This window comes from Alternaria metachromatica (assembly GCF_023757995.1).
Source record: "Alternaria metachromatica strain BMP 0045 chromosome Unknown scaffold_16, whole genome shotgun sequence".
Lineage (NCBI taxonomy): Eukaryota > Fungi > Ascomycota > Dothideomycetes > Pleosporales > Pleosporaceae > Alternaria > Alternaria metachromatica.
The window spans coordinates 531,748-557,358 of record NW_026055507.1 but is presented as its reverse complement, the minus strand read 5'-3'; the positions used below and the strand labels follow the sequence as shown (position 1 = coordinate 557,358).

General features: G+C 54.2%; 9 protein-coding genes and 1 non-coding gene across 10 annotated transcripts; 3 read left to right on the top strand and 7 right to left on the bottom strand.

Moving 5' to 3' along the window:
• Positions 1-154: 154 nt before the first annotated feature.
• On the bottom strand, positions 155-1,022 carry J4E83_006960 (uncharacterized protein; the record flags this gene model as incomplete). Its single annotated transcript, XM_049333867.1, has 3 exons — positions 155-438; positions 488-649; positions 701-1,022. The coding sequence occupies 3 exons, from the start codon at positions 1,020-1,022 to the stop codon at positions 155-157; spliced, it is 768 nt and encodes a 255-aa protein (XP_049187123.1).
• A 3,480-nt stretch (positions 1,023-4,502) lies between these two features.
• On the bottom strand, positions 4,503-6,206 carry J4E83_006959 (uncharacterized protein; the record flags this gene model as incomplete). Its single annotated transcript, XM_049333866.1, has 1 exon — positions 4,503-6,206. One exon carries the CDS (start codon positions 6,204-6,206, stop codon positions 4,503-4,505), a length of 1,704 nt encoding a protein of 567 aa, XP_049187122.1.
• A 467-nt stretch (positions 6,207-6,673) lies between these two features.
• On the bottom strand, positions 6,674-8,967 carry J4E83_006958 (uncharacterized protein; the record flags this gene model as incomplete). The annotated part of the gene is made up of 3 exons (XM_049333865.1): positions 6,674-6,931; positions 6,986-8,436; positions 8,964-8,967. The coding sequence occupies 3 exons, from the start codon at positions 8,965-8,967 to the stop codon at positions 6,674-6,676; spliced, it is 1,713 nt and encodes a 570-aa protein (XP_049187121.1).
• Positions 8,968-9,692: 725 nt separating this feature from the next.
• Positions 9,693-9,773, top strand: J4E83_006957. The gene has a single exon. It is a non-coding gene; the product is annotated as a tRNA-Ser (tRNA).
• A 1,465-nt stretch (positions 9,774-11,238) lies between these two features.
• On the bottom strand, positions 11,239-12,145 carry SSU72 (RNA polymerase II subunit A C-terminal domain phosphatase; the record flags this gene model as incomplete). Its single annotated transcript, XM_049333864.1, has 2 exons — positions 11,239-11,896; positions 11,946-12,145. 2 exons carry the CDS (start codon positions 12,143-12,145, stop codon positions 11,239-11,241), a joined length of 858 nt encoding a protein of 285 aa, XP_049187120.1.
• Positions 12,146-13,941: 1,796 nt separating this feature from the next.
• Positions 13,942-15,465, top strand: J4E83_006955 (uncharacterized protein; the record flags this gene model as incomplete). The annotated part of the gene is made up of 1 exon (XM_049333863.1): positions 13,942-15,465. One exon carries the CDS (start codon positions 13,942-13,944, stop codon positions 15,463-15,465), a length of 1,524 nt encoding a protein of 507 aa, XP_049187119.1.
• A 1,222-nt stretch (positions 15,466-16,687) lies between these two features.
• Positions 16,688-18,780, bottom strand: J4E83_006954 (uncharacterized protein; the record flags this gene model as incomplete). Its single annotated transcript, XM_049333862.1, has 2 exons — positions 16,688-18,582; positions 18,672-18,780. 2 exons carry the CDS (start codon positions 18,778-18,780, stop codon positions 16,688-16,690), a joined length of 2,004 nt encoding a protein of 667 aa, XP_049187118.1.
• A 1,674-nt stretch (positions 18,781-20,454) lies between these two features.
• Positions 20,455-22,498, top strand: J4E83_006953 (uncharacterized protein; the record flags this gene model as incomplete). Its single annotated transcript, XM_049333861.1, has 5 exons — positions 20,455-20,613; positions 20,676-20,773; positions 20,822-20,829; positions 20,900-21,007; positions 21,054-22,498. 5 exons carry the CDS (start codon positions 20,455-20,457, stop codon positions 22,496-22,498), a joined length of 1,818 nt encoding a protein of 605 aa, XP_049187117.1.
• A 384-nt stretch (positions 22,499-22,882) lies between these two features.
• Positions 22,883-23,586, bottom strand: RPS19 (40S ribosomal protein S19; the record flags this gene model as incomplete). The annotated part of the gene is made up of 5 exons (XM_049333860.1): positions 22,883-23,134; positions 23,196-23,272; positions 23,325-23,373; positions 23,418-23,436; positions 23,498-23,586. 5 exons carry the CDS (start codon positions 23,584-23,586, stop codon positions 22,883-22,885), a joined length of 486 nt encoding a protein of 161 aa, XP_049187116.1.
• A 662-nt stretch (positions 23,587-24,248) lies between these two features.
• Positions 24,249-25,388, bottom strand: J4E83_006951 (uncharacterized protein; the record flags this gene model as incomplete). The annotated part of the gene is made up of 1 exon (XM_049333859.1): positions 24,249-25,388. The coding sequence occupies one exon, from the start codon at positions 25,386-25,388 to the stop codon at positions 24,249-24,251; it is 1,140 nt and encodes a 379-aa protein (XP_049187115.1).
• Between the last annotated feature and the right edge of the window lie 223 nt (positions 25,389-25,611).

The following is a 25,611-nucleotide window of genomic DNA, read 5'->3' as shown; positions in this document are numbered from 1 at the left end:
CTGAAGCAAGTTGATTACATGCACTGCATGTGTGCAAAAGTTATATATACAAAGAATCCTCAAAAGTTCCAAAATCCACTTCTACCACCCACTCATCCCCAATGACCACAATACTCTCACCCGACTAAAGTGCCGAGCGAGTCGAATCACCCGTCTAGCAAGACTTGACAGCAGAAGCAGTGTACTTGCAGTTGCCGGAGGGGCCCTTGGAGACGGACTTGGGCTCAGAGCCGGGCTTGGTGCCCTTGAACTCCTCGCAGATGGTCTTGACGGAGGTAGCGCAGGTGCCGGAGATGGTAGCGGTACCGCCGAAGTTGGGGTTGATACCGGCGAGGACCTTTCCGTTGTAGGCCTTGACGTTCTTGATGACGACGGAGCGGGCGACGCTGTTCTTGCAGTTACCGCAGGCACGGTAGAGCTTGCCGAAGTTCATAACGGCTGGGGGCTGTTAGTGGTGTTCAGAGGAGTGTAGTGTCGGGGGACTTACTGAAGCCGTCAATGGTGACCGTGCCCTTTCCGTTGTGCTGGATGACCTTGTCATCGGCGGCCTGGGCACCTCCGCCCTTGATCATGGCGTTTCCGTCACCCTTGAGGGAAAGCGCATCCTCGCAAACGTCGACCCACCAGACGTTCTCGATGGTGCAGGATCCTGGTTCAGATTAGTATCTATGACTCGTTGTTTGTACGGAAGGATGCTCACCCTCGCAGTGGACGCCCTCGATCTGGTCCTTTCCGATGATAGCGTTCTTGAGAGTTCCGCCGTTCTTGATGAGGAAGACAGCGTCCTTGTCACCGCCCTCGACCTGGCCAGTGCAGCTAGCACCACGGCCGTAGGTCTTCATGCCACCATCGAAGGTTCCGCTGACTTGCTGGGGAGCCTTGTAGGTGACGGAGCCCTTGGAGGCGGGGATCGGGAGGGAGGCGCGCTTGGCGAAGGAGGAGAACTCGGAAGGAGTAACGGCGGCAGGGCCGGCGGCGGCGAAGCCAGTGATGGCAGCAACGATGGCGATGGAGAACTTCATGTTGACGGTTGAGTTGGTTGATCGAAACTGGAAAGTCGAAGAGGATGCTTTGAACAAAGTATGTATAAAGAATGTAAGTCTCTGAAAGAGGTAGCGAAAGTGGATGCTTCAAGCAAGAATAGACTGAATGAATGTGATGGTGGTGGTGATTCCTTTTTGCCGGTGGTCGCTGTGATACTTATACTCCCCCTCAACTTGTCTTCTGGGTGCCACACTGAGGCACTCCACATTCGTCCGAAGATGTGCCATGTGGAAGACAGGGTACTGTTCCTCTCCGGCGGTACTCATGAGCCCAGGCCCAGAGTGTCATGCGAATGTGAGTAGGATGGCCCAGAAGAAGACGCTCGCAGGGTTCCGAGGACGTCAGGGCCGTGCTCTGGTGGGGCTTGGAGGTCGGAAACACGCTCAGGGCGGGATATTTCGATAGCACCCATGCCAGGCTCATTTGTACTGTGGAGTTGGTAGAGAGTGAATTATCCAGTAAGCACCGTCTTGTCTTCCAGACTCAACTCTCATCATCATCAGCGCGATAAGACATCAGTTTGCATCTCAGAAAGACGAGTTCTGGGAGACAACTTGAGAGACATCGTGTTCTGGAACGCCACACGAACGCACACGACAATTGATTCACCACCAGAAGCCAGGAAGTCGTTACATGTCCGATCGACTAGTGCTGGATTCAGCCTGTCACACCGACGCCAACGCTCGCCAAAATGCCAAGCTTTGACATGAAACCGCTCAAATATCCACATCGTAACCACCTATCTGGAACGCCAAGGAGAACTGAAATTTCCGCTCGTTGTTCGAAAACGTCTGGCCAGTCAAGCATTTCTCCGGGAACATCATTGGGGTCCTGCCAAGACACATTTTGCGATTCGTGTCACGGGGCGAGCCTTGCGCTAGAATCTGGCTAGAGTGTGAGATAGTTTCAATGACTTTCTTTTCGATATCTCCGCCAATCGCGACGCTTCCTGGAGGGCGTAAAACACCAGCTCGGGGCGTCTTGGCACGTCATGTCGCGCAAACAGGTGTCGTGCATGACGCCCAGGTGCCATTCCTAGGTGTATCTCTGTTCACCACGCTGATTTGGATCCCGCGTGTTCAAGAGTCGCTGACAGGACTTGCTTGCCAGGTTGATGCAGCCGGCTGACGCCAACCGCCCTGGAGGTTAGCTGCGTTGCGACTCGAGACGACGTCCAAGGCTGTTCGTCAAACGATCGCTCAGCCCATCCACGGAATACACACGTTGTTGTAGTTAGTAGTACTGTGTCATGGCACGTCGATTACTGATCGACGTAGAGTCGTGGAGTCGTGGGTACTGCGCGTGTCGTGCCGTGTTTCGCTGGTCGCGATCGGGTAGTCGTCTTCCGATTGCACGACTGCCATTGTGCGTCCTGCAAAAGTATGATCCTTGTTCGGTCCTTCGCGATCTCTAGATCTGTGTAGCTATGCTTGGGAGATGCGAATTCGTGTCGTCCAAGACGGAGTAATATCGAAAGTGAGAATGTACTGCCCAGGCTTCATGTAGGGCCGCAGCAGCTGACCGCACGAGTGTGGCGTAACGATGTGGCTCAGGGATGTGGCGCGGGGTCTTGCAGGGGGTGGCGCTTGCGCATCTCCACTTCCTCCCGATTGCGAAAGTCCCCGACACGGCACAAGCAACGATAATAGCCCGGTCCAGAATCATCCCCTTCCAATCCTTCACCGTACTGCAACAACATGCATCTACCCAGATAGCTACGGTTGTACACGTTGTCGACTGGAAGACGCAATGCACAACTCGTCTTGACCGCTGCGATGATGCCCAAGCGCAGATTGGACACGAAAATTTTGCGAGACTGAAACACTGTGACGAAAGATCTTCAATCGCCCTTTTAGGAACACCAAAGTCATTTTACGCCCCTAAGATCGGACTTTGTTGGTGCCGCAGCAGCCAATCGCATGGTGGCGTATCTTCCGAAATGGATCGCTCATCTAGGCTGCTGGTATCCGTCCGCATAAGAACGCGTCCAGCTAACCTGCGTGGATGTGCGTGTTGTTCTAGATCAATTGGAAGCTAGCGGTGAGCTTATCACTTCCGGGCCATACCACTCTTCCGATGCAATCTTTAGAGAGATGGTCACTATCTCCGTAGATCAGGAGAAGTTACCATCAGGAGCTGTGTGCCAAAGGAATATCATTTCGGTCTTGTTCCATTGCGCAGCCTGCATTTGAAATGAGGATTTGTCTCCTTGATAGGGTGACCCCGACGGGTCGAATCGTTGTCTCATATCACTCATCCTCAACACCGTACCTCCCAAACTTATCGCACTTCGCCGTCTTGACCTCCCACCCCTTCTTCACGCACTCCTCTTCAAACCTTCCCTGTTTCTCGGTGACCATGGCCAACTCCCCCATCGACGTCTTCACTCCACTAACCCTCACCACCTGTACTTTCAATCCCTTCCTAAATACTTCCTTCCGAAATACCTCCCTCAACCGCTCAATCTGTCCAACAAAATCCTTCATCACCTCCTCATCAATAACGTCCATATCACACCACCTTGGCAGCACAAGTCTCAACACCTCCAAATTCATACACTTCCCCAACGCGACACAAACATCCTTGACACTACTCCCATAAGTCCATCCCTCAGGAACGTTGAAGGGAATCTGCTTAGTGAGCCTAGCAACCGCGCGTTTACTTACTGCCGGCCTAATCATCCCCCATCGCTGTTGCGCCCGCCCTTGCGCCGTGTGTCGAACCGGTAACGGCAGTGTAATACACTTGATATACTGCCACGCATACTTTTCTCTTGAAGTGAACATGAACGCACTTGTGAACATCCACGCACTAGCAACCATCCACCCATTCATCCCGCTGAAGCGCCACTCGTTCTCTCTGTAGAAGTAAAACGTAGCTTCATGTCTTACCTGTCTGCTCACTCTCAGCAAGTTCAGGTTGACGCCGCGTTGCCGCATCTTGACTTTCAGGTAATGCATGTTGCGGTTTGCGGTCACGATCTGGTGCGAGGCGATGTGGTTGTCTGTTTCGGGCCAGAGTTCGATGGGGAAGGGTAGGGTGAGTGCGGAGGTATAGATCATGCAGCGGAGTTCAGGGGGGAGTTTCATGAGCCGGAATGGCTGTGTTGGCTGGCTGGACGAATGGGAGGGATGCAGATATCTTCGCTCGGCGTAGAGTTTGGGGTACGGGGTGTAACGGCGGAGTTGGCGAGTCGTGTAAGGAGGTGGTAGGGCGTTAGTCGGCGACATCGTCACTATTGAGGTTATTGTCTCAGAGAGAGCTTTTCACGGCTGTTGGTGGGTGAGGTAAATGGATGGAGAACCTCTATGGGCAACGCGCGGGATAACAATGAGACGTCGCTGTTTTACATGGCGCATGAGACATTCAGATGATCATTTGAGATTGTTTGACCGCTACCACATACATCAAACTAGCTAACCTGGATACCTATTCTCGTGTCCTCCACCACAGTGACATCAGTCCCAATACTCACCAGTTATATCAGCTTCGTATAGGAAGCACGCGAGCTTTGTAATTACTCCGCGCAAAGAAGGGTGGTGGGGCGCGCTCAAGTCGTACCGGAACTTCTCAACGATGTTGCCGAAAGGGTCATCATCTTGGTAGGCGATAGTGGGTACGTAAGCCGCTATATCCGCCTCTTCCTGTTCGATGAAATGGCTGATCCAGTCTTCGATGTCCTCTTCCATCTCTTCAAGGTCCTCGTCCGCCCTCTCGAACTTGATTGTGAACTTACTACCGTCATCCCGCTCATACTCGATGTCTTTGATGATACACTTGCCGTCCATGATAACGTCGGGACAGGCTTCGTTACTGCGATCTGGGTGTGAGTGCAGTACGTCGGCGAGAAAGACAAACATCTGCCGTCGAAGTCTGTACAGCTTTCCCGTCTTGTATTGAAGGGGCAGGCCGCCATTGAACTGCTCGACCCACAGCCTTGAGTTCATAGGGAGTTCGAGCGTTGCCATGATGATGTTGGTGATCGAGATCCGAAGACGTGAAAAGTCCTCTCGCTCCGGCAGCTCAAAGCGCATCTTCAGAGTGGGTGGAATATCAGGGCGCTCATCCCACTTATCAGGGAAGAATAGTCCACTAGCCGCACACCAAGCCTGCATCGATGCGAAATCATCAAACGAGGCCTGCGCGTTACGTGACGTCATCTTTCCAATGACATCTATGTGCTGCCACTGTTTGAGGGCAATTCTTCGGAACTGGCGACTGATCGAAAATAGCTCGGGTAGGCGGCGTGAGATGGTTCGGCTCTCAATATTGTATGTAAGACAATGATGGTCGTTTGACTCCATAAGCATACCAAGGAGGTTCTGCTTGATCGAGGTCGAGTAAAGGAGGTTCGCAAGACGGAGCATCCGGCTAGGGAGGAATTGCATCCTTTCAAGTTGTCCGTTGCTGTCCACATCGTATGGAATGATTGGAAGAGCGTTATCATCGGGACGTTGATGGCTAGACCTTTTCAGGATGAACGTAGCTTGTAGACCGTCGAGTGTGGCCTCAATGCTGTGAAGCGACCGTGGTGCTCGTAGATAGGGGCTCATTTCCGGAATACGCTGAGGCGTCAACAGTGTGATCATCGCATTGAGATTGGACTCGTTGATGGGGTATGGGGTTGGAATGCCCCAGTGAGTATGCGAACGAAGGTGTCGTCCCGAAAACGCGAACGACACCTCAATCTTGGCGCGCTGTCGGTTGCCTTGGCTTGTGAGTATATCCTGATATCGCCAGATCATCATCATGATAGGTTTCAGGTCGATCCTATCATTGGCAGGCTGGCATAGTCCCGGGCAAAGAGGCTCGAGATCGATGACGACTTTGCGCACGTAATCGAGGTTGGAACCAAGACTTGCCATCCACATGCTCAGGAGTCCCAGGGTCGAAGCGTCGGTGAAAGCGTCCATCTGCGTAGAGAGCATGAAGGTGTTGTCCGAGAAAAGTATACTTCTGGCTTCGTGGTAAAACTGGCGGCAGGTACTAAGCAATTCGATGTCTGGAATCGCGCGAACCATGATCGGCCCCGGTACGACGGTTGATGGTACCAGTAAGATGTGGCCCTCCTGCTTGAAGACGTTCCGATGAATCTTGTTGCGGAGCTCTCCGGGAAGTTGAAGCAAAGGCGAGCCCGGCTGTGGAAGGAAGGGAATCGACATGGCTGACAGAAGCTCTTCGTCGACGAGGTCGAGTCTGGTGCAAAGTGACTGCGGAAGGCGTGCAGTCTGGACGCTCAAGATATCCTGGGGCTCGAAGAAAGGAGGGGTATAAATGCATCGTGCGGCGGCAGAACATTTGCCCGCAGTGGGCGGTACGGTACGCACGAGCGCGTTTGTGAAGTATTCATTGTCCCGCTGATACTTGTAGCGTAAACGAAGCCGTAGCCCGACCGGTAGAAGCCGATGTGTACGCCGGAGGACCACTATTCCCGTTCTCCGCCTTGCACAGACTGTTTGCGACGTTGCTCGAGCCTTTGCTAATACTCGGTAGTACTGCAGAACCCGTGGAGTTGACCGAGTCTTGCTACACCCGGGTCGTCGCTAACAGGGTCTACAGACTTTGCCGTACCGAAGACTCGAGAACCAGCCTCGTCTGACCCCACATCTCAATCGTCAACGAACGACTTCTACGGCGACTCGTCCGTCTCCTCGACAACCTTGCTGTATAAATGCTGATGCGAAACATATGTTTCTGTCCCATCGGGCGGTAGGTACTCCGGACAGATACCAAACGCAATCGCGCCTTTTTGGTCGAGATACCGCTTGAGGCGCAGGGCCTGGCCCAAGACGCGGGCTTGTTTGATGCCGAACTCGTGCTCGATGCGCGACATGTACTTTTGGACAAAGTCTTGGCTTTCAGGTGAGGCCATGGGCATGGCGGCGGCCTAAAACATTGGTTGTTAGTAGCAAGAACGCATGCTGACGATGAATAGACGTACCACGTAAAGCGCCCATACAGTACTGTATCCTCCCGCGACGCGTACGATAGGAAGCCGGTCCTTCACAGATCCGTTCCCCAGAAGAGCTTTGACGAGCCCGTATGTGTTACCTCGGAAGTTGCCATCAAGAGATTTGAGGGCTATACGGTATGGGCTTGCTGGCGCAGCGGATGCCGTCCATGGTGCGCCTCGTCCTGACGTGCGCGGTTCGTCGTAATCGTCATCGGGTGGGGTCGTCGCTCTGCTCGGCGCAGAATCGGGAACATCATGCATGAACTGGGGCATGCTTGCTATGATATCGGACTGCAACTGGTACAACATGCGAGCGCTTTTTGCTAGCTGCTCGTGGTATCTGCTGCCAGCAAGGGTCGGTGGGCTAGTTGCGAACCCTGCCAGGATGCAGTTCCGGATAATGTCGTGGAAGTAGATTCTGTTGTAGCGCACCCAGTTCCAAGTCTGAGCTGCTGTCGCGGTCGGGTAGACGTGGTAGTAGTTTTCAAAGATACGTTCACTCTTCTCGCAATGCACGACGTCGTAGTCCCAGTCTGCCCCTTGATCCTTGAAGATGTTGACAGCGATGTCTTCAAGTTCGAGTGCTGATTCTATAATTTCCGACAGCGCGAACGCGGACTGATTGAGGATGCGAGCTCGTAGGTCGATGGTCTTGATGTGGAGGAAGAAGAATCGGTTTCTGGGGTCGTGTGTATCCAAATGCTTCATGACTTCGCTGTTCAGATCGTGAACATATTGAGGAAGGGGAATGCCCTTTCCCATGCAGTTCATAGTGAGTAGGCCAACAGTGTGGAGGTACATGCGTTGTCCTGCGGGAGTAGAGAATTGCTCCATGCCTCTGAGTTTGATGAGAGATGCAGCGCCATCGACGTGGTTACTCCATCCAGCCAGAGAGGTGTCGTTGAACGTTGCTTCGAACATACTAAGCAGATTGACAGCGGTGAGAGTACTATCGGCCTTGACAGCTTCAGGCGAAGAGATTGCCTTGTTGGCCATCTTGATAGCCTCAAGATACCAGCGTGTCGCTTCGGCTCTCAGACGAGGGTCCATGTAGAGGTTGGCTACACCGGCGATACCCAGCGCTGTCATGGTCGTAGAGACGAGCGGATGGAAGCCATGCGTAGAGAGATGTTGCTGGTACTCGACTGACTGTATGGATGGCTGGTCCACCCCCGTGCAGTAGTACGACATGAAGAAGCTGATGCCTTGATCGATGAGCGACGCGGTTATGGCGGTCCCCGGACATTGTTTCGCCATGATCTGGAGATAGGCCTCGCGCACATCTCTGATATCTCGCGCATCACGTGCGGCGATGGCTTTTGCGTTTGATATCTTTGCTTTTGTCTGCACATGCTTGGTCTCGTCGTGGAAGAAGGCGTCGACGGTTCGATCGTATCCCGGGCATTTGAAGTTGCGTTCGGCACACTTGATACAGCCCTCTGGCCGTTCATCGCACTACAATCTAGTCAGCGACTCGAGTCAAGAAGTCGAGCGGACAGAGTTCCCGCTGCGAATGGGTGCTGTATCTGCGGATAGCCTCTCGCACAGGATACCGCGTTGGGAAGAAGCTAGTCGCGGGTTGCGGCGCCCAACGCGAACACCGCACACTGCATGCCCTTGTCGGAAAACCAAGCCAGGTTACATGATTACATATAAGAGAGCTGGACGTACCTTGATCTTTCTCTCGCGACACTTCTTGCACCCTGTTGACGGTCTCCCGCGATACACCATGCTGGACTAGTGTTATCGCATCCGGGTACGGTAGACGACGGTTTCAAACGATTAACAGCCACAGATGATGTGAAGATTAGGTAGAAGTATTAAAAATGATGTTGCCTGCGATGTACTGATGACGAAAGGATAGACGGCGACTTTTGCTCAGGTGAAATTGCGCTTGGCTGGTCACGATAGACGTCGACGCGTGTTTCTGACTGCAAACCAAGACGACCATTCCGACCGTACTGACGCATGTCGTGTTGTAACGGCCGAGTTTATGGCGGGACGTTGGCGTTCCGACGGACTCAATGACCAAGGCAACGGGTTTCTCAGCATGCAGAAGGGCGGTGATGAGACGGAACGCCTAGCGCTAGCGCGCACGTTTCCTGTCGCGCGTTACCCTGTCGAGGAAGCTGGACGATTGGCTCTTCGTCGTTCTCTCTGCATGTGGAGTTGATGCCAGCCGGGTGACGGCCATGATTTTCAACTCGAAGATTGTGACATTGTGTCGTTGAATGGCCCAAAACATGCGAGGAACTGGTGTTTGGGTGTTCAGGCCTGACGTCCGTGCAGATTTTGATTGCAGGGCAAACTCAACGAACACGAGTTCCTCGTGCGGCTAGTCTGGCGAGATCCGATCGGCGAGTGATGACACTGGACAATCGATGTGAGCAGTTCGTGAACAGATCGTGAACGACGTGATCTAGAACGTTCAAGGCAGATTGCACGTGTTTTGAGTTCGCTGGCTCAGATGGGGACGGGAAGTTTGAAAACGTCCAAACTTTGTTTTAGGGCAGGCTATAGAGGTTTCGTTCGTGCCATGGAACCTTCCGGGGGATGCACTAAGATCCGGCGTACTCGGTGGACTAAGCGGCCCGACTGTGTTATACGAGATACGCTCATGCCTGCTCTGTCAATTATGTCTCCTACTCTATAAATGTTGGATGTGTCTATTTCTTCATCGAACCAATAAAACGGGGGCGTTGTGGCGGAGTGGTTATCGCGCAAGACTAGAAATCTTGTTCCTTCGGGAGCGTCAGTTCGAATCTGGCCAACGTCGATCTTTTTGGCCATTGCATTGCCCTGACGGAGGACTTCGCTTGGTGGAAGCTATCTTTTTTGCTTGAGTCGAGTGGTCAGCCAGCTATACATGCTCATGTTACATTATTCAGGCGCAAGTGCAGTAAGTAGCTACATCTTGAGCGGTAATGTGAGCTCTAATACGAAGTAATCACGAAGAGTCTGTCTGTTTACAGGAAGTCAGAGTGAGGAAGAAGTCATCATGTGATGGGTCCTTCAAAGAACCGCTAACAACCAACACGACATCGATCTGGACACAGATGCATTGGTAATACAATCTAACCATGTGCTCACTGTACGACGCCAGAAACATTGACATGGGAAACCGTGTTTCGGAACCTCCATCTTCCAGTATCGCACCCAACTGCTGGGTCAACTCGTAGGATCAAACCATCATAAAACACATCATCACCATGTCCAGGTCAGGTGCCCTTTGCCTCCGCATACCCATATCACACTCCACTCTTCCCCTCAGTCCTGGCCATCACAAACCCCAGCATGACAATACTTCTTGCACCCGACCTCGTACTTCCACTTTCCGGACTTGACGCCCAAGCCGTTTTGTATATAGTATCCGTACCGCGCGTACTCTCCCGTATCACCTCTTTTTTCATCTCCATCTTCACGTTCTTCCTCCTTTCCTTCTTCGTCACCTTCTTTGCCACCGTTGCTCTTGCTTCCGCCTTCTGGTTTGTTCTTCCAAACACCATTCCCACACTGATAAACACAAGTACAATACTCGGATCCATCATCCTGTCTTACGCACAAGGAGCGATCACCAGTTTGGTCGGCGTACCAGGTGCCGAGTTTGGCGATGGGGATTTCTGTGGAAATGTTAGAATCGTGAGTGTAGAAGGCAAAATGGACATACGATGGTGTTGCATGAGTTCCCAACCACAGTACTTTGTAGCATTTCCTTCTCTCCTCAAATTCGATGTTGATGGCGGCATCCATGTTGGCGATGAAACGACACTCGCGACGAGCATGGCGATCATTAACAGTATCATGCCGTAGCAGCGACTTCCCGAAATCCCCGTTCCGACCATGGTATTGACGCGCCTGGAACGACGACGGCTATCTTTCGGCGGTATGTAGGTCCTTCCAGGATCTTGCAGGAGGAAGATCGAAATGTCAGGAAATTACAGTAATGTCGAATTACTTTTGACTTTGGCATCAACGCTCGTGGTACCGTACACGTGGCTAGCCGCAGACCGTGCCTCGAAGCTACAGCAGACGGAGTGTTTGTGCGTTGACGCGCTATGGCGTTGGTGATACAAACGTCATGTCAAATGTCACAATCAAAACAATCGCGATCGTCACACAAACACGGCAAAGACGGCCAACACCAAAGTTTATCGTGACCTCGTTGATGATTCGTAAGATAAGCAAAACGCCTCGCTATGCAGTATGGGTATCGAGTGTGAAGAACAAACGCCGTAAGGAAACTAGACCCAAGCCAGACTCCAGAGCGCGGGCATGTTGGGCCAGCGCTCTTGCCAGGTAGCGAGTATGTCGGGGACGCGCTCGTCAAAACCAGATCGAGCAGCTCCGCCACCGGATTGCCACCCGCTATCGCCATGTTGTTCTCTCTCCTTGGCTGCGGCCTCGTTCAGGCTGAGCGCAAGGTCGAGGATAGCTTTGCCGCCAACGAGGGCTTCTTCGTGGTTATCCCTGATGTCGACGTTGAAGACGTGGACAGGGCGATTGAGCTTTCCGCCCTTGTTGTGGAGGTCTTCCAAGACAGCGTCGAAGCAGCGCTCCTCGCACGTTATGACAACGTCGACGACACCAGACTCAGTACCCTGCGAGCCTTTGTCTTCGGCGTGGTCCAAACGAGGCTTGCCAGGCACCCAGTCTTGGAAGCGCTCAGGGTAGCCTTTGATGTTCAAGTTGCGACCGAGCATGTTAAGCAGGCCGTTGTGGGTGTAGAGCGCAGTGTTCTGACCGGCAAGCTCATCGTGGATGGCACGGTAGGTGGTGCTGTTGAAATTGTAGACGTTGGGCTGCGTGATGGTCGGACCGGGTAGACGGACGAGCGAGCCAGTGCCAAAGCTAATGGTAGGGAGATGGGCTGAGGCAAGCTGAAGATGAGCTTCCATGGAGCTAGCCAAGTTAGCGATTTGATTGGCCTGCGGATCAGCGAATGACATACCGGTTCTGGTTACTCGCACACACAGTGCAGAACTTGAGCTTGAAGCTATCGTCGGGTACCATGTTCTGCTCTGCGTGCGCGTCGCTGGCGCCGTCCATGCCCATGGAAGCGGGCTCAGCTGGCGGCGGCGGGGGTGGTGGAGGTGCTGCGGCGGCAGCCTGCTGCCTGGCGCGCAGTCGTGGGTCGGCAGGGGCGTCCATATTCGGCGGGGTCGGGTCGTGGTGCGGGAGGTGTGATGGGACGGTGTGGAAGGAGTGGTGGGACAGGTGCTGGCGCGTCTGCGGACAGCTCTGCAATTTCTTCACAAACGTTAGTTATGGTTCGACGCAATTATAGACAGCAATCATAACAAGGTTCACGAGAGATCAGAATTTTCAGCGTTAATTGTGAGTCCTCAACGACATCCGAGGTAATTCCTGCGAATTGCCTAGGACAGCTCCAATATGGGTTCATCATCTCAAGGGCAGGGCACGGGGGCACACGGAGAGAGCAACTTACAGTATTAAAGGTAGATACTCAAGCTCATAGTCTCATACATAGAGAGACGCCTATGAGTAAGTGGTAGAAGTGGTGGTGGTTGTGAAAGGCACGAGGCCTGTGAGGTTGAATCTTTGTCAAGCTCGAGCTCAGGCAGGTCATAGTCTGCTTAGCGGCTGACTAAGCTCGGCTGAAAGATTACGCGGGGCGCCGAACACCTGGGCACCTCGAAATGGAGGGGCTGGTCGCGATGCTTCATATCGAGAATCTTGGAACAGACTCTTACCTGTTCCTGAAGCGCTTGGACATAGCATATCTCGTATAGGGAGATCGCCTTCATTAAAAGCGATCGCGGTGACGTGATGCAATTGCGCAAGCATACTGTATACCCAAACGGGACGCCTAGGTAACCCGGCTCAAACGCACCTGTCACACAGCGCCGTGGTCTGGGGAATGTGGTCGGGAGAGGACCATGGCATGGCGAAAGGAATGATATCCGAGTCGACTATGATGTGTTTGCCCTCGTGACAGGACGCGGTGAAGACGGCCCAAGGAAGATGCTCGCGGGCCTGGCAGCGCATTCGACCAGCGGTGCGCGCGCAGTCCCCATGCAGCTAGGCGATGACCTGAAACGCCTACTAAGGTGAAAGTAGCCTAAGCATGCATTGATGGGGTTTGCAATCATGGAAAGGAAGAGCCGTCAGAACACACACCCCTCGTTGATGCCAGCAAGGCTGTCTCGAGGCCTCTTGACTCGCTACTTCTGCTTGATATCGACAATCGCACAAATACATTTCATGCCCTGCCCACTGGCGGCGCTGTCAAGTATCCTGAAACACTTTGGCATCTAGCACTCCCCGCCGCCTGGTGCCAAAAATAGAGTTGGCCATCACCACCACGCGCGCGCTGGTCTACACAGCATCCAGAAGCCGCCAGAGGCCTCGCCATAGTCGCGTCGCCCCTTAGCCGCACTGTTGCCGTTCCCCTCCTGCACGGAACCCTCGAAGCCACCACGTTGGCCCTCGGGTGCGCACCTCATCAACCGTTCACTGGGCGAGTGTTAGCGCCAGGCCTGACCCCCACAACCCCCAGCGAGCGCTTCTCCAGCCGCTCTCCAGTGGAAATATCTTCACGCCCGCCGCGCACTCCCAATCGCCAGGCGCACCTGCACAGCCGACGTGCTGCTTCCAGAAGGCCTGAAGCGCGCCGCCGGGCCATTGGTCACTGTCGCCTCGAAACATCCGACACAAACATCGAGTCACTGCGCCATCTGCCGTCGCCAGTCCACGTCGCGCTGATTCGAACGCTGCTTGTGCGCCTTGTGCGCTGGCCACCTGGAGCCCGTCTCTGCTCCCGCGGCAGTTTCCCGAGTACTGCATACCGCATACTGAATACTGAAGACTGTACTGCACTAGCTGCGTCGCATCCTACTCTGCGACCCGCACTGCCCTCGACCGCGCTTCAAAACTCCATATAGTTACCGCCGACGCCCGACCTGTCTGTTCACGCAATCTACCGCATGACAGACGCCAATTCCGCACCAGAGACGGCCGCCGACTCGCAGCGGCTGAAGAACATTACAGAAGGAGTGGCTGTCCGCGGATACCACAGCGAGCAAGACATGGCGGCCGATGTCTTATCACCCAGGAGCGACCCGGGCGCATCGGCGCAAGTCGGGGTCAATCGCACCTCCCTCCCGCCGCTCGTCACTTCCCCGCCATCCAAGGCGAAGCTCGAGCGCGCCAGCTCCTACATGAACAAGCGACTCTCGACCTTCTCCAACACGTCCAACACACACCAGTCCGTCCGCTCCAGGCCGCAGTCGACTGCCTTCCCCATCTTCCACTCGAGTCTGCCCTACTCGCTCGTGCGCGACTTTGCCTACGACCCGCTGCACCCGCTCTTCTACGGCCCCCTCCCGGAACAACCTTCCGACATCTCGACACCGGCCAGCGAACACAGCCGGAGACTCTCGGACCCGCCACCCGTGGCATGGCGAAGCGACCGAGGCGGTTGGTCCGCGGGGTCCTGGGACGAGAACGGCGAGCAGCTCCCACAGACAGCATACGACGGCGGCCCGCCCTACAGCGAGGACGACGACATCTCCAGTCCGGTAGTCACAAGCCACCATGGCGCGCGGCATAAGAAACACAAGTCCAACATTGTCAATTTCGACCACACTCGTGGGCGGAGAGGATACCCCGAAGAGCAACGGCGGGGCTCAATACTGCCTATGAACGGCGAGAGCAGCCAGTTCGTCAGCGACGAGGCTGCAAACGGGCCCGGGGGTGAGTTGATCACATTTCCACCCGAGTCGTCGCGGCTCGGTGTGCCAGAAGGAGCTTCACGACGAGACTCGCACTTCGCAACCACTCTCCCACAACGGGCATACGCCGAGACCGACGCCGATGTCGAGGGCCCGCCCTACGACTCAGATGACGACATGTCAGAGCCCGAGGACTATATCCACGATGACAACCGATTCTCACGCGACTACCAGTTCACCATCGCATCGCCCGACGAGGAGATGCACGGCAAGGCCGTCGCCCTGTTCGACTTCGCACGCGAAAATGACAACGAGCTGCCGCTGGTAGAAGGACAGGTGATATTGGTATCATACAGGCACGGCCAAGGTTGGCTCGTAGCCCAAGACCCAAAGACTGGCGAGAGCGGGCTTGTCCCCGAGGAATACGTCCGCCTGCTGCGCGATATTGAAGGCGGCTTGAATGGTCTAGTCGGCGCGGTACAACCTCAGCCCGAACTGCTGCCACCTGAAGCCAACAACGGGCCTGAGAGTCTCCTCAGCCCCATCTCAGCTGGACCTGAAGCGAAGACGCCCACGCAGGCCGATCACCCCCAGAACTACACGCCTGTCATATCGACATTCTCAACAAGCCACAAAGATCTGGAGAAGTATCCCACGGATAGGCTCGGAACGCCTACTACCACCGAAGGCGGCCCGTTCTCAAGAAGCAAAGACACTGGCGCTATGGAGGGTGTGGAGTCAACGCCCGAGCCGCAGTCTCAAGACCAGAAGCCATGAAGATCATAAGGTCGCTTGCCTTACCATGGGCAAGCCCGGAAACCAAACTCCGCAGAGCTACAGCAAGGGGTGCTGGACCCATGCATGACCAGGCAGACAGACTTGCCCACCGGAGCAAAGGGATAGCCACCCCCTCATCGTAGCATGGCTTGGCTGGGTGCAAAAAGAAACAAGATGCTCAACGCGTTCACGACATTCGCTTCAACCCATGTCTTTACCCAGTCTCTTATTTCTTACTCACGAACGCATTCTTCGGCATAGCGGATTCTCTTTCTTCTTCATGCGGAGCAGTGCGCCAAAACGGGATCGATGGTGATGGACGGAACGGAGTACAACTGTTGTCACGGTAGCAGAGGAAAGGATGAAGGTACGGTTGGAGCGTACCGGTCCTGCAAAGAAAGGAAAGGAAGGGGCACCACGATCTCGAAGGTTGTTACATGTCGGACGGTCTGGGCTTACAAGGTGTGGACATATCACTATCATTGTAGTTGTACATTTCTCTTTTCTCATCTTGACGAAACGACACTCGGCTTGTGATTATTAGAAAGAGAAAGCAAGCCGAGTAATGACGGAGGAAGAGTGTGAGATTGGTATTCTCACGTTTGTTTAGCGGTGCGATGGAGCGAGAGGCGGTTTTATAGCAAACCGCCGTCTTCTGTAATACATGACTGTTTCGAGAACTTTCCCCTACCTTTATGATGGCTGTGTTGGTGTTGAGTATTTGAGGCTCGATGTGTCAAATGCCGTCAATGTATGGATTTAAGAATGAATAAATGAGAAGCCGCCACAAATATCTATCACGCTCCTCCGAAGGATGAACACCATCAAGTACTACATGCCGTTTCCAATCGAGAGAAATGCACATTGATTAGAGATACACTTGGGTATTCAACTTAGTTGAATTACTGCATCTAGATTTGTTAAGAACAACATAAGAATCTTATATTGCGGAACACATCGCGATGTGTACCTTACAATAAAAAACAACTCATTAGGAACGAGCACTTTGTCGACGAAGCAAGCAAAGTACATACCAATGTCATGTCATGTCATTCAAGGATATGATCCTAATACCTATACTATGCCCACACCCCAACATCCACGAAACGCCCAAACGCACGCGCTTCCCAAACTCCACTCTACCAGACACCCCCCTAGTATCCCGAAAACAATGAGAAAGAAAGAATACTGTACAAAACCGCCACTCTAAGAACCCTTACACTTAAAGCGTAGGCGCCCTCTTCAACCCGCGACAATACCTAACATACAACGCATCAATAAAATGGCTATGCCTAATCCCCGGCGGCCTCGCTGTCTTAAACGTCTCAATCGCATCCTCAACACTATACCCCAACCTCTCAATCAGATAAGACACGAGAAAGAAGCCCGTGCGATTGAACCCATAATGGCAATGTACGCCAATCAACCCGGGCCTCCCTTCCGCACGAATCTTATCGACGAGATCGAAGAAATCGTTGACTTCGGCTGCTTGGGGCGGTTGCTTGGATACGGTGGGGAATTTGTGGTAGGGGATTCCGCCTTCTTCTAGGCCTTTGGGGTCGTAGACGGGGTTGTCGTGCGAGATGTCGATTACGGCGCATAGTTTACCCTTCCACTGTCTTGTCAATACCTTGGGCGTGTGTTCCTCATCGACTTCTCTTAGTGTCTTCATGGCGCGGAAGACGCCGGCGATGGGTGCGGAGACGGGGGGCACGGCTTTCCATTTTGCGAGGTTCTTGACGTCCCATTTGCCTTCTGTGGAGAGGTAGGAGAGTTGCCATGCCAGAGAGAGGCGTGGGTCGATGTAGTCGATGAAGAAGGTGTTGATTAGGCCCGCGATTATGCGCGAGGTGGAGGGCGCGAAGAGGAGCGAGTGTGCGGCTGGTTTGGGCATTATGGCGGTTTTGACGACGAGGCGGCGGGGGTGCGGGGAGGGCGTGTGGGTGGTGGGGGTTATGGGGGTTGTGGTGGCGGAAAGGAGGGGGCCGTCGGTGGTGATTACGCTGCCTTCTGTTGTTTCTGAGGTGGAAGAGACGCTGACGTCCGTGGTGGATATAGCGGTTGATTCGATGGTCTTGGTGTCGTCTTCTAATTTTGGTAGGTCCTCGACATCGATACCGGAATCTTGGTGCTCTGTACGTCCCGGGTTGTCGTTGTCAGGGAGGACCGCGGAGGGTACGAAGGGGGCTGCTGCAATGGGTAGGCTCGCCATCTCGCTCGGTGGCTGGATCGCGCTAACATCTCTTCCTAGAAATTCGACAATCTGCTTGACGTTCGACGCAGGAGTGACTGTGTCAGTCTCACCAGCAGCAAGAAACACCGGAATGTTCAGTCCTTCCCAGACCTCCTTCCCTGGGAGACCCCCTACCGGCGAGCCACTGGAGTAGTCGGGACACATTCCACGGGCCATCCTCAACCACACAGCACTCCGGCTCTGCTTGTTGAAGCGCAATTGTAGCTTCTTCGTCTCGTCGTCAGAATCCACTCCTGCCATGCGTAGCACGCTCTTGCTGTTGACACCTCCTCTTCTATCCCAACGTCTAATCAGATCGAAAAGAGCGGCAGGCATCAATGTGACAGAGCGTAGCTTCTTGACTTCTTCTTCAGTAGGAGGTTCAGCTTTGGGGCAGATGGCAATCAAGCCGCTGACATGCTGCGATAGGAGATGTGCGTGTGGTGAAGTTGGAGAAGCCAGGAGCGCAGCAAGTGAACATCCCATGCTGTGGCCAACAAGAACGATAGGCTGTCCATCATTGACTCCACGATGTGCTTCGATAACGACGGCGAGAAGCTGCACCAGGGCTTCCGTGGTGTAGGCGCCCCATGTCTTTGGCTCGAAGCTTGATACACCGCATCCAGGGAGGTCGACGGCCAGACAAGGGGCAAGATTGGAAAGACTGATAAGGATGGGACTGAATTGAGCGATAGAGCCCCCGAGGCCATGAATGAACACCAGTAGTGGAACAGGACATGGATCCTTGGGGAGTTTGTCCTCTTGGTGATGTGGGCGGTAAAAGGTCCGGAGCCTGGGGTAGACGAATCCAGTTGACGGGACAGTGTAGGAGCGAACGGTGGAGTACTTCTTCAACAGGCCTGGGTCTGTACCAGCGGCTTCATCTGCGGAGGATTAGTAAAACAAGGCTAGAGGATCGCCAGCTAGGCCACGTGATGAATGACACACGTGTGTCGCTAGGCAGAACACTCACCAGCCGCGGTATCAGATACATGTTGGGTGTTGATGGCGGTTCCCTTGTTTCCCTTACTCCTATACCAGAGTACAGATCCAAACCCACACAAGGCTGTCAGTTGGAGCATGCCCACAAAAGTCAGAGTCAACCGGTCTCCGCTAACTACGAATGGGTTGAGAAGCCGGAGCAGACGGAGGGCGGATTGCTTTATACTGAGCCCATACCAGAGATTAAGGTCTGAAGCGGTCTGTGTCACTGGGTCGCTGGGTGAGGCAGCGAGGGGAGCCTGTGGAAGACGCAACGTGCCATTGCGGAACAAGCCAGGTCGCGAATGAGGCTCCATGTCCCTTTTCGTGCTGGAATGCTGAAAGTATATGCGACGGGGCGTTCGGGTTGCCGGCGTGCGGGACGGTGACGAGCACTGGGCGGCAGCCAATGGAATCAGATGGTGCCTCTCGTGCCCGGATCGCTGGAGAGAAAGAGCCGGTGCTGAGGGCGTCTCTTATTGGAAACCTTGCGCACGTTTGGCAACGGCGAATGCGCGGCTACGAAGGATATTCCTTAATCTGGGATCTGAAGGCGCGATCGATATCTGACGAGGATATCATCCTGACACAGCGATATGGAGAGATAAAGCGGCAGCGAGCGGTTTTGCTTTGTGCGATAGTGCTTTGCAACCCCCAACTCGGCAGGGACTGGCGTGGGAGTGTTTGCGATATGGAAATTGCTTAGTAGAGAGGTTTGTGATGGGCGCATGGGCGGTATGACGTTGGGTTGGGCTGCTGCCAGGCTTCGGAAGCGGCGTTTCCACGTCCATCGTGGGAACTTGGCAGGGATGCTCGAGCCTTTTCCAACGGCCTTCCCCTGACCATCATCACTGCGAACTCTATGGAGAACGATACTTAGTCCTCCCATCTCCCCGTCTTGTTGAGACCTGCTGCCAATTTGCGCGTGCTTTTCCTGTGATCCGGATCTTCCGGTGCGACGCCAGCCCGATACACCAGCGACGTGTGCTCTTCGTCGTCAGTTCCCCCAGCCCAAGGCAGAATGCAGTACAGTACATGTACTGGGAACGACCCGGTACTCGGGTCAGATCGACTTACCTGGCCGTCGCGGTACGACATGGACAGATGAATACATAGCCGACATGCAGCCTTGCGTGCTGCGACGGCCATGCAAAGCGCCATGCTCGCAGGATGCATGCGAGAGGCTCCCGCCATTCCCAGCGCGATCTGGCGTCTTTCCAGAACCACCCCGCGAGCGACTTCGCCGTTGCAGGCGCCGCATGTGGTCAAGCCGAAGCCACGCCGGTAGTTGCGCCGACACACACCGGATTTGGCCGCGACCAAAGTAAATTCCCCAGACCAAACCACACCACACGGCGCTAGATGGCCTCGAATCGTCATAATCGGCTTTCAATCAGGCCCGTCGCATTGGTCAATGGCAGCGTGTCAAACTCACGCGTCTACCATGTTCTCATCCGACGGACCCCTCCATCGTTCCGAACGTTGGCTCCAGCGCAACGTGACGAAGGGCTGTCGACGCCCCACACAGACGTCGCTGCGAGCATTCGGATTGCTCCTTCGTCACTAGGGCAGCCGACGAATGTGTAGATCCCTGCTACGGGAGTACCTGGGTATACACGGTAACTGCTAGTTATCTCCGTATCTCTCACTACTTCGTCCATTGACTCAACTTTACCTTTGCCTCTCTGACTCCTTCTTGAGCTGCCTGTGCATCCCTCTCTACTCTCCAATTGCACTGACTTTCTTATCAATCACCACCCTACAAGCAGCACGCCATGGACCCGCGCAACCTCCAGAAGCAGCGTGAGCCAGAAGAGCCGCGCTTCCTCAGCTTTCCACATCTTCCCGATGATGCGAAGCTCGAGGATGGCAAGCCAGCGCTCAACAAATACTCATCTACCCTCACAACCGGTCACAACTTCCCCGGAGCCCAGGTTCGCTACCCGGTGCCACGACGATTGAAGGACTTCAATCACTAACGGTTTCTGTCGCATAGGCAATGCTATACGCAGCTGGTGTACCATCACGGGAAGCAATGAAGACGCAGCCCCACGTGGGAATTGCGAGCGTCTGGTGGGAGGGCAACCCTTGCAAGTCAGTATACTCTTTGGATTTGTTGTCATAATACTGACGATAATGCAGCATGCACTGTGAGTGACCCATGCGAATGCTGCGATATACGCCAATATAGTCTCGACGTAGGATACTGACAATGGGTAGTGCTGGATCTCGGGAAGGAAATCAAGAAGCACGTCTTGAACGACAACATGCTGGCATGGCAGTACAACACGATTGGTGTATCTGATGGAATCACAATGGGTGGAGAGGGTACGATCTCGCTCTTTCAAACCTTTACACAGTCTAACATATCTAGGAATGCGCTTCTCCCTCCAGACCCGCGAAGTCATTGCCGACAGCATCGAAACCGTCACATGCGCCCAGCACCACGACGCCTGCATAGCCATCCCCGGATGCGACAAGAACATGCCCGGAGTCATCATGGCATTCGCGCGACACAACCGTCCCTCACTCATGGTCTACGGCGGCTCGATAATGCCAGGATACTCCGAGACGCTGAAGAAGCCCATCAACATCTCGACCTGCTACGAAAGCCACGGCGCGTACATATACAAGAACCTGAAGAGTGCTTCAGAGGGCAAGTTCTCGCCAGATGAGATCATGGAGGATATCGAACGGAATGCTTGCCCAGGAGCTGGTGCTTGTGGAGGAATGTACACGGCCAACACGATGAGTACCTCGATCGAAGCAATGGGACTGACTCTCCCCAACTCTTCCACTACGCCTGCAACTTCACCCGCCAAGATGCGCGAATGCGCCAAAGCCGCCGCTGCGATACGAGTCTGCATGGAGAAGAACATCACACCCCGGAAGCTCCTCACAAAAGCTTCCTTCGAGAACGCGCTCGTCATGATGATGGTACTAGGCGGATCCACAAACGCCGTGCTACATCTCCTCGCCATGGCAGGCACAGCAGGCGTCCCCCTGACCCTCGACGATTTCCAGCGCGTCTCCAACAAGATCCCCTTCCTCGCCGACCTCGCGCCATCAGGAAAGTACATGGCCGCCGACCTCTTCGACATCGGCGGCATGCCGTCCGTAATGAAACTGCTCGTAGCAGCCAATCTCCTCGACGGCAGCATCCCAACCGTGACAGGCAAAACCCTAGCCGAAAACATCGAATCCTACCCGTCCCTGCCACAAGACCAAGTCCTCATCCGGCCCCTGTCCAACCCCATAAAACCTACCGGCCACATCGAGATCCTACGCGGTAACCTCGCGCCCTCGGGTGCTGTCGCAAAGATCACGGGTAAAGAAGGTCTGATCTTCACCGGCAAAGCCATCGTCTTCAACAAGGAACACGAGCTCGACCGCGCCCTCAACCTAGGCCAGATCCCGCATGGCGAAAACGTCGTCGTAGTCGTCCGCTACGAAGGCCCCAAAGGCGGTCCTGGAATGCCCGAACAACTCAAAGCCTCCGCCGCCATCATGGGTGCCAAACTGACCAACGTAGCCCTCATCACTGATGGACGCTACTCTGGCGCCTCTCATGGTTTCATCGTTGGCCATATCTGTCCTGAGGCTGCGGTTGGTGGACCCATTGCGGTCGTGCAGAACGGCGACATGATTACGATTGACGCGGAGAAGAACCGTATTGATATGGATGTGCCGCAGGAGGAGATTGATAGGCGGTTGAGGGAGTGGGTGGCGCCTAGTATGCCGGTTACGAGGGGCGTGCTGGCGAAGTATGCGAGGTTGGTTGGGGATGCCAGCCACGGGGCTATGACGGATCTGTTTTGAAAGGAGCACCAGGAGTATATGGAGGAGTCCATATTGCAAATATTGACATTGGATTGGCATGTGCACGATATGTTAAGACCATGTGCAATGTATGTTCCTGACATGACATGGTCAAGCGCGCACGAACTTCAACGAGAGAGCGAGATCATAGCAACGGCGGAATCACAGTACCAGGAACGATTTGCACGGATGTCGAAGTAGAGGGTATCATGTTGCTTTTGAGGCCCAAGCCCAGTGTCATTGGAAGTCCTAGGCTAAAAGCAGGCCCGACTCAATCATGTCTTTCAACGCCATAAGCCGTAAACCGTGGTAGATCCGTAATGCCGCCCCGCAATCAAATGCTAGACAGCTCTTTTACACATACTCCGCGTAGAAGGTGAAAATCTACTCGTCATCCTCCTCCTCCTCAGCCTCGAGAGTGGTCTGCGCGATACGGTCCAAGTCACGCTGGCCGGACTGTGTGATGCGGCGGCCACCCTTGTCCTCGTCCTGCTCGAGCACACCGATCTTCTCGAGAGCCTGCATGACCTTGCGGTCGACGGAGCCAGAGGCGTCGACGTGGTGGGAGGGGCGCGAACCTCGGTTCTTGGTTGAGCCGTGGACCTTGCGGAGGCGGCCGACGCCAACGGTCTTGCGCTGTGCATTTCATCAGCATTCTGGCCCTTCATGTGTTCGTTGTAGTGGGCATTCTGCATACCATGTAGACGTGGCGGGCGACAGCGGCGGCGCGAACGTAGAACCAGTCAATGTCCTGGGGAGGAAGCTCGTTGGAGTCTGCGCATGTTAGTCGAAGTTTCTCGCACGGGTGGGGAGATTTGATTCTTACGGCTTGTCTTGACAGTGTCAACCCAGCCTGTAGATAAGTGGTCAGCGAACTGAGGTTATCCCCCATTTACGGGATTCAGGCTTCATCCTTCACCCGCTGGATAGAGACGAACCTGGACTGACGTAGCGTTAGCATTCTTGTCTCTCGTGATCTTGCGCAAAGGTAAAACTTACATGGGAAGCTTTCCCTGGCGCTTCAAGAAGGCGGCATAGGCGGCCACGAACTTGTGGGACTCGATGTCCTTGACGGAAACTCCGGGCATGATTGCGGTATTGGTTTGAGATTGAGGGGTGGAGAGAGGCGGTTCCGTGGGCTTGTCGTTGAATGCTGCGGCGTTCGAAGATATCGCGAGAGCCAAATTCAGCGACCCACGGTGGCTCGCTTAGGAAAAATGGTCGGCCCGGCGCTAGTGGGGCGCTAGGTGGGGGGCGCGAACCATCACTCTTTCCAAGCCTGCAGCCTACGAACATCGACACGCGAACATCGTCATTGCTCTGTTGTGTAGTTGGACATCACCTTACAGACGCTTCTTGGGCGTCGCGCGAAAGCGATAGGTATCGCTGATCTCGAACATGCGTGCTTCACAGGCCACCCCGGATTCACATAGTTGATACTACAACACGGTTTCATTCGATACTGGCAAGGACTAGCCAATGCGTTCAACAGGAACACATTCGTACGTCGGTCGTTATTCAAGTATTACCCTCTGCGTAGTGGACATTAGAACTCTTCCGAAGTCGCGCGCCAGCGCTGAGACATGTATTTTAGACGGAAGACAGTAGACTTGTATGCTTCAGTATCTTCAAATCATTGTTGGCGGAGTCATCGCACAGCTTAGGGTACAGGTGTACATCATACGGAAGAATGGTATTTCCATGTGTATTGTATTGATACTATTTTTACTTTAATGTTACTACATTTAATCTACCACTTGCTGATATCAACAACAGTAACAGTAACTGAGTTGTTGCTAGCAGGAGGTAGCTCTCCACCACCCATAATCAACAACTTAGACTGGTCCTTGAGGACGCGAAGATGCCTGGTGTAAGAGGTTGCTTCCGGAGTAGCAACCTTGACCCAGGGACCCTCTCCAAGACCCTTGTTAATGAACACCTCCGAGTTGCTGTGTGCGCTGGCAATTATGGTTCCGTTCTTGCCGCCAGCAGAACTCCAGACGACGTATGGAGAGCCAGTGGGGATGGTACCGTCAGTCGACTTGAGACTGATACCGGTGGCCTCGCCGAACTTCTCAGGGTCGGACACGATCTTGTAGTAGACAGGGAACTGGTATGAGGTGGTGATGGCAGGTCCGCCACCGTACTCGTAAGTCATGATATACTTTCCGTTGGGGAGCTTGGCGACTGTGGGCATACCAGGACGGTCGGTGTAGGTGGGGTAGGTGACATCGTCAATGACTGCGCCCCAAGTCTTGAGGTCGGTGGTGGTCTGGTGAACCATCTTCTGGCCGTAGGTGGCGTTTTCGCGCTGGTCAGAGTAGTAGCAAATGAGAGTCTTCTTGTTCATCATCAGGAAAGGCTCCCAGACGGGAGTGAGGCCGTTGTTGGGACGAGCCTCGCCACCTTTGGCGATGGAAGAGACGAACTCCCAGGTCTTGCCGCTGTCCTTGGAGGCGTAGAGAACGATGTCGGTGGTTGAGAGATCGGTGGGGATGGAAGAACCAGAGATGAGGACGGTGCCGGCCTTGTAGCCACCAATCGCCTCAGGAAGTACGTAGAGGAATGGCTGGTAGCGCAGACCGAGGCCGTTCTTTGTGTCTTGCACGCGCGAGAACTCTTTCCATGACTTTCCGCCGTCGGATGACTTGAAGATGGGGAAGTAGACCTTCGGTGGCTCTGGCGAGTAGTTCTCCCAGGTTGCGAGGAGCGAACCGTCAGCGAGCTGGGCACTACGTGCATAAAGGACACCGGGGTCGGTCCAGTTGGCGTCCCTGGGTGGTGAGAAGATCACATTGCGAGAGAAGGTAGGCTGTGCCGCCTTCTTGGGGTGCGCAGAAACGGTCGTAGCGACGCTGATGAGCGACAGGAAGAGGGTAGAGAGACGCATCTTGAAGGCTTGAGAGATGTGCAAGATGAAGCCAAAATCGCAGCCGGCATCAACAAAGTATATAAACAAATGCCAATGCAACTCTACCGGCCAGTCAACCGGGATCTACCATACTACCATGTGATCGATACTCTGTTCCCGGTCGGTGGTGCGAGGTAGTTCTCGGAGTCTGCCCGTTTAACGTCATGTCGCCCTGCCACACATGGCAAGCATCCTTGCTCTC